This window comes from Physeter macrocephalus, chromosome 16, assembly GCF_002837175.3.
Source record: "Physeter macrocephalus isolate SW-GA chromosome 16, ASM283717v5, whole genome shotgun sequence".
NCBI lineage: Eukaryota > Metazoa > Chordata > Mammalia > Artiodactyla > Physeteridae > Physeter > Physeter macrocephalus.
The window spans coordinates 60,736,550-60,746,121 of record NC_041229.1 but is presented as its reverse complement, the minus strand read 5'-3'; the positions used below and the strand labels follow the sequence as shown (position 1 = coordinate 60,746,121).

The window sequence follows — 9,572 nt, the reverse complement described above, 5'->3', positions numbered from 1 at the left end:
TTTTTGTTTTTATTTCCATTTCTCTAGGAGGTAGGTCAAAAAGGATCTTACTGTGATTTATGTCATAGAGTGTTCTGCCTATGTTTTCCTCTAAGAGCTTTATAGTGTCTGGCCTTACATTTAGGTCTTTAATCCATTTTGAGTTTATTTTTCTGTATGGTGTTAGGGAGTGCTCTAATTTCATTCTTTTACATGTAGCTATCCAGTTTTCCCAGCACCACTGATTGAAGAGAATGTCTTTTCTCCATTGTATATTCTTGCCTCCTTTATCAAAAATAAGTTGACCATATGTGCATGGGTTTATCTCTGGGCTTTCTATCCTGTTCCATTGATCTATATTTCTGTTTTTGTGCCAGTACCATACTGTCTTCATGACTGTAGCTTTGTACTATAGTCTGAAGTAGAGTACATATAGAAGTATGTACTATAGTCTGATTCCTCCAGCCCCGTTTTTCTTTCTCAAGATTGCTTTGGCTATTCGGGGTCTTTTGTGTTTCCATACAAATTGTGAAATTTTTTGTTCTAGTTCTGTGAAAAATGCCAGTGGTAGTTTGATAGGGATTGCACTGAATCTGTAGATTGCTTTGCGTAGTATAGTCATTTTCACAATGTTGATTCTTCCAATCCAAGAACATGGTATAGCTCTCCATCTGTTTGTATCATCTTTAATTTCTTTCATCAGTGTCTTACAGTTTTCTGCATACAGGTCTTTTGTCTCCTTAGGTAGGTTTATTCCTAGGTATTTTATTCTTTTTGTTGCAATGGTAAATGGGTATCACTCCACTTCTAATGAGGAAACTGAGGCTTAAAGAGATTAAGTGACTTCTCAAAGTTTCCACAGCTGGTAAAGGGAGAGCCAGGTTTAAACCTGGGTCTGTGTGACTCTGCAGCACAAGCTTTTAACCCTGTGCTATATTCTACACCAGACACCACAGACACTAACAGAAGGTTAAGTATATTTTGCAGCTTCCCAGGCTCATACTAATGTACCCATCTCCACCCCGCAAAATGTATGATCACACCCTTGCATAAGACTCCCATCTCAGCCTGACAACATGCTTGCTACAGTGATATTGGTCAGTCATTCCACAAACGAACATTAAAATACAATTGTCAGGGACTTCCCTGGTGGCGCAGTGGTTAAGAATCTGCCTGCCAGTGCAGGGTACACGGGTTCGAGCCCTGGTCCGGGAAGATCCCACATGCCGTGGAGCAGCTAAGTCCATATGCCACAACTACTGAGCCTGCACTCGAGAGCCCGTGAGCCACAACTACTGAAGCCCGTGTGCCTAGAGCCTGTGCTCCGCAACAAGAGAAGCCACCACAATGAGAAGCCCGCGCACCACAACGAAGAGTAGCCCCCGCTCGCCACAACTAGAGAAAGCCCACGTGCAGCAATGAAGACCCAATGCAGCCAAAAATTAATTAATTAATTAAAAATATATATAGACAATCGTCAGATGTAGGTAGCTTTCCTGGAAATATAGAGGAAATAGAAAGGTGGCAATAATTAGCATTCACTGAGCCTGAATTGTGTGTCAATGCTATGCTGGGAACATTTTTCTTAATTAACATATGAAGAAATTAACTGTGATGGAGGGCACAGGGGGAATATGGTCCTATGAGTTTTAGTAACTATGTAGATTCTTATAACTGCTCCACAATCCAGACATGGGACAGTTCCATTACCAAAAAGAACTCCCTCATGCTGCCCCTTTGTAATCAAACCCTCCCCACACCCCTAACCCCTGGTAACCACTGATCTGGCCTCCATCCCTATAGATTTGCCTTTCTTAGAATGTCATTAGATGTTATCATATAGTATGTAACTATCTGAGATGGTTTCCTGCACTCAGAATAACGCCTTTGAGACTCATCTATGCTGTGTACATCAACAGTTCATTCCTCTTATTGCTGAGTAGTTTTCCATAGTTTGTTTTATCCATTCACACACTGAAGGACATCTGATTTGTGTCCAGTTTTTGGTGATAATGAGGAAAGCTGCTATAAACATTTGTGTACAGGCTTTAATATGAATATAAATTTTCATTTATCTATAGGGAGAAATATCTAGAAGTAGAACTGCTGAGATATGTATTAAATTGTATTCAGCTTTATAAGAAACTCTGTAAGAGTTCTAGTGGCTCTTCCTCCTCACATGGTACTCGGTTTTGACTACTTTTTAATTTTACCCATCCAAACAGGTGTATATATCTCATTGTGGGTTGGGTTTTTTTTTTTTTTTTTTTTTTTTTTTTTTGGCTGCACTGGGTCTTAGTTGCAGCATGCGGGATCTTTAGTTGTGGCATGCAAACTTTTAGTTAAGGCATGCATGAGGGATCGAACCCAGGCCCCCTGCACTGGGAGCACAGAGTCTTACCCACTGGACCACCAAGGAAGTCCCTCAATGTGGGTTTGTTTTTTTTTTTTGCGGTACGCGGCCCTCTCACTGCTGTGGCCTCTCCCCTTGTGGAGCACAGGCTCCGGACGTGCAGGCCCAGCGGCCACGGCTCACGGGCCCAGCCGCTCCACGGCATGTGGGATCTTCCTGGACCGGGGCACGAACCCGCGTCCCCTGCATCGGCAGGAGGACTCTCAACCACTGCGCCACCAGGGAAGCCCCCTCAATGTGGTTTTAATTTGTACGGCCCTAATAGCTAATGATATTGAGCATTTTTTCATATGCTTATTTGCCATGCATATATCTTCTCTGATGAAGTGTCTGCTCAAATCTTGTCTCATTTTTTATTGAGTTGCTTGTTTTCTATTGATGAGTTTTGAGAGTTCTTTATCTGGACTGGGAACTTTTAACAGCACTTTTCTCACTTAATCCTGATAGCAACGCTGCAAGGGTAGGAATCATTAACCACCCTTTTACCCTGAGAAAACCAAAGGGAAGTCACTAAACTACTATAACCTGATCACAGTTCTGCCTAATTTCAAAGTTTACTTATCACCTATGACATACGTATTACTAGAATGGAAGCTCTATTAAAGCAGGGATCTTATCTGCTTTGTTCATCATGGAATCTATAGCCCTACAACAGTGGCTCACACATAACAGGTATTCAATAAGAATTTGTTTAATGGCTGAACAAATGTGGTTTATTTTCCACGTAGGCTCCACAGAAGAAAATAAAACTGCTCTCAAACTGTCTGGTCCAGTCAAGGGGACAGTGGTTGTAGGAAGGCTCTTGTCTGCCCACCTCAGACTATCAGGACAGGCTGAAGTGCCATCCCACTGCTGCAAATCCTTTGCCCAGGGGCAGTATCCCTACCAGAGGTCTCAGTAGAACACAGGTCATGAATTCCCACACTGCCAGGCTGGTAGAACTCCCTGTCAGCTTTGCAAGGAGGACACCAGCACCAATAGTGCCATCTTGCTCATCTGAAGGGCCCACAATCCATAGCCTCTGCTACCTAGGACAAAAGCAAGCAAAGATGACACTTGAGAAGTCAAATTGGCTTCTCCCCACACAAATGACTATATATTTTCTATAAAATGGCTGCTGGGTCTCAGTTTACCAAAAGTCTAATTTCATAGCTTACAGCAGAGATAGAAAGATCAGAAATGAGAATGAATCAAAGAAGAGACAGAAAACTATAAAAAGAAATCACAACAATGCATACAGGAATGTAAGCACTGGGGTAACAGTGCAAGAGGCCCTGAAGACACGCTTTGAATAATCCAAAGAAAGTAACAATCTGTTCACAGTAATCTGTAAGAAGGAAAGCTTACTTCGAAAATGGCTAAAATTTTTAAATATCTAGAAATGAGGTTATAGTTCAGTTATCTGAAAAACGTACTGATATGAGGCTGAATAAATGAGGCCTTAATAGAGTATCCCAGCAGACTTCTACTAGGGTCCTTGGGTAATCAGCAATTCTTTTAAGTGGGACATAAAAATCTCAGGTCCTTGATGGCCAGCACAACCAGGGTTTCAACTCTGGTGTCTCAACATCCATAATCAAATATTCCAAGCTCTGAGCTGCCCACCCAATGGTCTAGTTAGATCATGAACTCCATATATGTTGAGACTGACTTAAACACACACACTTTGCTACAATGACTTTCTCTTTCAAAGAGAAAGTAGCTTGTGAATGATCATGAGACCCCAGACTGGCAGGCCCCTCTGCCCACCAGAGGTCTAGACTGTAGGGAGAGCAGCTGAGGCCAAGGCAGAAGCTACACTGAAAAAGAACAGCTCACCACTGGCACAGGGAAAAGCAGGGTGACAGCTTTTGTGTTATTTTAGAACAGTTTGTGCTGATGAGCTTTTTGTTGTGGTACATTCCTCTAAAAAGAACATTTTCTTCCTCCTCTCATTGACAAAGTAATTCAGCAGAAAGTGAAAAAAGAAGGAGGAGCGGATGACAAAGATATCCAGGAATTTGTGGATCTTGGATCGTATCACCTTCTTGACTGTGGTGCCACGCATCTCCCAGTCCTGTGGTCAGGAAACCTCTAGGCCTCCCTCACCACCAGCAACATGGCTCTATTCCCAGCACAGACAAATAAAATGTGGGTCCTTTGAGGGCCAGTGACACATCTAGATGTGACCAAAAGTTCGGATACTTTCATCATGGCTGTTGGCCTTGCTTAAGAACCTACAGCTGCCAGGTTCAGCAAGTATACATATCTCAGCCTGGTTGCCTGGGCCCCCTTTCCTTGCCAGGCTTTTGTCCTGCAGTTTTCTCCCACAGTCACTCTGCGTGACCAGTCCTACCCTCCACGCTTCTTACTACCTCCACATCTTTGCTCACACTGCTTCCTGCTGCTCAGGCTGCCCCACCCCTTCCACTCTCTCCCAATTCTACGTTTCCTCCAGGAAGTCTATTTTTCTCCTCTTATAAGTTCCTTAGACATTATCTAGTTCATCCTGATACAAGGATCCCCTCTGCTGACCAATCAGTGGAGTGCTGTGTTCTACCTTCCCATCTTCAGTGACAGGGAGTTCACTACCTACCTACCAAGGAAGCCTCTTCTATGACGAGATAGCGCTGTGAGGTGATTCTTTATTCCAGAAGAATATGCCTACATTTTACCTTCCCCACAGTGGTCCTGGTTCTGCCCTTAGCATAAGAGAAACAATACTGCAGTACTTAACAGCATAGGCTTTGAAATCAGATCTGTTCTCCTACCCAGCGTGTCCCTGAACAAAATGCTTAACCTTTCCAAAGTTCCAGTCCTTGATGGTAATACCAACTTCCTAAGGCTATTAACAAAGTTAAAAAAGTAACTATGCAAGGAGCTTAACACTGTGCCTGGCACAGAGTAAGGATTTCATTGTTATCATCGTCATCATTTAAGTCTGATTCCTCTACTTCTATTGCATTTGAAGACAGAAATTGTATTATCTGAATCTTTTCTTTTCCAGGCTAAAGTTTCTTCACTAGACTGTAAATTATATGAGGACAGATGTATCTCTATGTAATTATGTGTATTTGCTGCCACATCCCTACTTCTAGAACAGTGCCTGGCACACATATAATAGACAGTTATAAACACTGAATTGTATTGAATGCTGTCCGTTTCAGAGTTTCCATACCCTTCATCATTCATGTCACTCCTCTCTTTCACTGTTTCAAATGTTTTTGGCAACGTGAAATCCAAAGTTGAATTCACAACTTAAAGGTGGGCTAACCAGAGGAGGAGAGACTAGATTAGCCCCTCCCTCATGATATACACCATATCGCTACTAAAGGCTGGCATAACTTGCCAGCTTCACCCCACTGCTGGCTCAAGTGGAGCTTGAAAACAACTGAAACTTTTCAGTCTTTTCACACATGATGACTTTGTGCTCTGGGCTCTGTGGAATTGGAGCTGCAGTCATGCCAAACGGTGAAACAATAACAGAGCTTTTTCCACCTAGAGATTCCTCTCGGTCTTACTATCTGGACCACTCAACTAGCTCCCAGCAACTGCAGCCTGGAATTCAGAACGATCTTTCTAGGAACCTTTGTTTCTTCCTCACAAATAGAGTATACGCTTCCAAATGGCAAGATCTGACTGTCTTCTGCCTTCTCTTCCACATGCCAGCACAGGGCTGAGCACAGAGTAAGGACAGATGGACGCCCTCCATCTACAGCAGGATTACAGTAAGGATTCAGGGAAACTGTACAGATGAGCCTCAGGGCTCCCTCTCCTCTCAAACAGCCCAGCTCGGTCGGTGTTGTGCTTCTAGCCGGTAGGCAAACAGGAGCCAGTCCAGGCACAGACACAGATGTAAGTCCTGCACTCTGGCAGGCCGGCTCCTAGAGGCTGCTCTGCTGAGAATCACCTTCCCTGATAGGGATGCATTCCTGGAGGACAAGCCAATACCAAGAACACCTCTCCTCAGGGAACAGCCTGTCTAGACAGCTTCAGGGACTGTTCACACAGGAAGAGAAGAGAGCCACACAGGGTGAGGGAGCTCACCTCATCACTTTCTTCCACATCCACGTCACCATTGGCATCATCATCCATCAGCTTGTGGATGCTGCGGACTGCATCAAAGCTGAGCTTCTCATCCTCACTGTGGCACAGGGGCTTGTCAATCCGGCAAAACTCTGTACAGGAAAAGCAAGAGACAACATTACTGGTGGCTGCCACCCAGCTCTATTACCTACCTGTCTCACAGTCCCTGACTTCTAGCACCTGACTCCTCACATAGCCACTTAACAGACTATTTGTACAGTGATCAAAGTATTTCATATTAACTGTCTTCCCTATTTAGGGTCAATTGCTTTATTATCCTAATAGTTCCTTGGCAGGGAAGTCAAGCATAGGACTAGGAATACACTGGGATCTACACAAAGAACATTAATAAATAACTCACAAGGAAAAAAAATACAAGTGAGAGAAAGTACGAATAGCTGATGAACACAGGAAAAGGTCTCACTAGTAATCAAAGAAATATATATTCAAATGAAACATCATTTTTAGTCAATAAATAAATGTGAATTAATACAATCTTTCTAGAAATAGGAAAACAGGCCATTTGTTCCAAGGCCAGAGTACTACGTAGTTTTCCTTTTTGTTCACTTTGTCACTGCCTGTACATATAATGCCAGCCACAGGCTAACTGAGGAAACCCTTCACATCTTGTGCCTTCTCCAGGACAGTTACATTCAGCAAGCATCTGTTAGACATCTAAGGTCCTGAGCACATCTGACACAACAGCATGGAGGTCTGGAGTGAAACTTCCTCCACCCATCACCATACAGTCATACAGCAATAAAACCAGCACAAGAGCCTAGCCCACCCAGTCTCTTTCATGACACCTAATCCTCTCTTACGAACCTGGAAAACACCTAGCCTGATCGAGGCACATAGCAGAAAGAGCCTGGAATCTAGTCGTAGCTCCACTCTGTAGCTCTAAGGAGGTCACTTCCCTTCTTCAGGCTTCAAGTTCACTATTTGAAAAAGACATTTTAACTAAAGTTTCTGGTATTTCTTCCAATTCCTAGAGTATAAAATTCCTCTTGCCTTTCGACCGTGATCTTTCTAGGCAAAATACTCTTCAGATCACCGCCAAAGAAGACAAGAAAAACCGTGACCTCCCAGATAACGGAAGCAGTCACAGAAGAGAAAGCAAGGACAGGGTGAAGAAGCTGTGGCTGTGAAGCCTTCTAGAAGGCCCTGATCAGAGACCGGAAACACTCTAATCCATCTAATCATTTACTTGTCTGCTGGTGAGAAACAGAGACAGGATTGGACAGGTCACCTCTCTATCGCTTGCTAGTTGCTCAAATCCTTTTCAAAATGAGGAGCGGTATAAATATTAAATTTTTTAAGTCCCAGATGTGACTCAATAAAAATATGTTGGATATTGAAGCTCACAGATGTTAACGGATGTGCCCAAAGTCAAAGGTCGCTGAAGAGGCACAGCAAGAGCCCAGGTCTGCTGACTCGCAGGCCAGCACTTCACCTGACTGCCTTTATGCCAAGGTAACCAGACAGCTTTAGTTTCATCTTCTGGAAGCCACGGACAGTAATGCTGGTAGGAAGCAAACTGAAGAAATGGCTTTATAAAAGAAAAAAGTAGATAAATAGTATGCATACAAAAGAAATAAGTACCTCCATGGAAATTTATGTTCCTCTACCTTTGTCCTGGCAAGGTGGAGTGGAAAATGGAGGGTGGGGTAAAGGGGTGGTGGGTACTGAGGAAAAGAGTAGAAAATAGCCAAAAATTAAGGCATTGTTTCTCAGTTTCCTCACCAACTAGAGCTCTTGGCATGATTGCTTCATTCATGGACTCCTATCCACAAATTACCTATCCCCAAAAAATTGCAGTAAATAATGACTAGTTCATAGATGAAGCACACAGCACTGAGATTAGCATAACCAACATAACACTTTCCTTCCCTTATTCCTGTTTTTATATTACTCAAAGGCATATATAATTGCCTATAAGAGCTTTTTGATCAGCATATGATATGCCCATTTAAACAACATTTATTGAGTACTCTTCATATGTCAGGGTCTATAATCAGCACAGGGTATAAAGAGATGAATCAGACCTCATCTTTGCTCTCAAGGAGCTCAATTATAAAAGTGGGGGAGATAAGCAATTAAAACACTATGTACTAAGTGCCATAATAGAAAGAATTGAGGTTATGCTAGGGGTCAGCAACTTCTGTAAAAAGCCAGACAGTAAACATTCAGGATTTATGGGCCATATAGTCTCTGTTGCAGCTACTTAACTATGTCATTGAGCACAAAAGCAGCCACAGACAAAACATGAGTGAGAGAACTTAGCTGTGTTCCAACAAAATTTTATTTACAAAAACAGGTGGTGGGTTGGATTTGGCCCTTGGACCATACTTTGCTGACCCCTTTTCTAGAGCTCCATAGGTAGCACACCTGAAGCACATCAGATCGACAGATTTCTGACCCAAAACAAAGAAACCTAATCTTTCATTAGCCTGTATCCACCCACAGGATGAACCTAAGTAAAGTACTTCTATTAGGCCTTTAAAAAATAATGGGAATAGTTTACCAAGCTCTAGGGACTGGGGTGTCCAGGCTGGGCACAACTGGCCTACAGCAGGTCCAAGAAGTTTGGGCTTCAAGCATCAGGCTCTAGTTTGTACCCTGATCAGACAGACAGGTGACCTTTGCTGCTGGCATCATCTGGCATAGAGAAGGATTAAAGGGATTGAGGATAAGGGAGTACAAAATCTTGATGTCCCATATGTCCATAGAATCCTGTCCAGAAAAATCATGTCAGCCAAAATTCACAAATAATTCCTTTAATGAAGCATTTTCTAGGCTGTCTCTCTCTCCTTCCTGAGACCTTTCTACCTTCTCTTAATACATTCCAATCTGGCAAGGTTTCCCAGACCCATCCGGAAATTACCTTAAAAGATCCACCCATTTTAGCAACACATTATTACTGCAATGAAAGAGCCCTGCACTTGGAGTCGGAACACACGTGTCAAAATCCCAGCTTCGGGCTTCCCTGGTGGCGCAGTGGTTGAGAGTCCGCCGGCCGATGCAAGGGACACGGGTTCGTGCCCCGGTCCGGGAAGATCCCACATGCCATGGAGCGGCTGGGCCCGTGAGCCATGGCCGCTGAGCCTGCGCGTCC

At 43.3% G+C, this 9,572-nt stretch overlaps 1 protein-coding gene across 12 annotated transcripts in view; it reads right to left on the bottom strand.

The window, feature by feature from the left end:
* The window catches only part of STIM1 (stromal interaction molecule 1), a 146,383-nt gene that overhangs the window by 91,015 nt on the left and 45,796 nt on the right, over positions 1 to 9,572 (bottom strand). For 10 of the 12 annotated variants that reach the window (XR_008619654.1, XM_055091724.1, XM_055091716.1 and 7 more), the window contains exon 2: positions 6,419 to 6,549. Coding sequence is in view for 11 of the 12 variants with exons in the window: in XM_055091724.1 (XP_054947699.1) it covers positions 6,419 to 6,549 (131 nt within the window). In the remaining variant the exon portion in view is untranslated. Of the gene's footprint in view, positions 1 to 3,278; positions 3,421 to 6,418; positions 6,550 to 7,282; positions 7,329 to 9,572 lie in introns of those variants that run through there. The other 2 variants (XM_028501509.2, XM_055091720.1) reach the window with 2 other exon arrangements.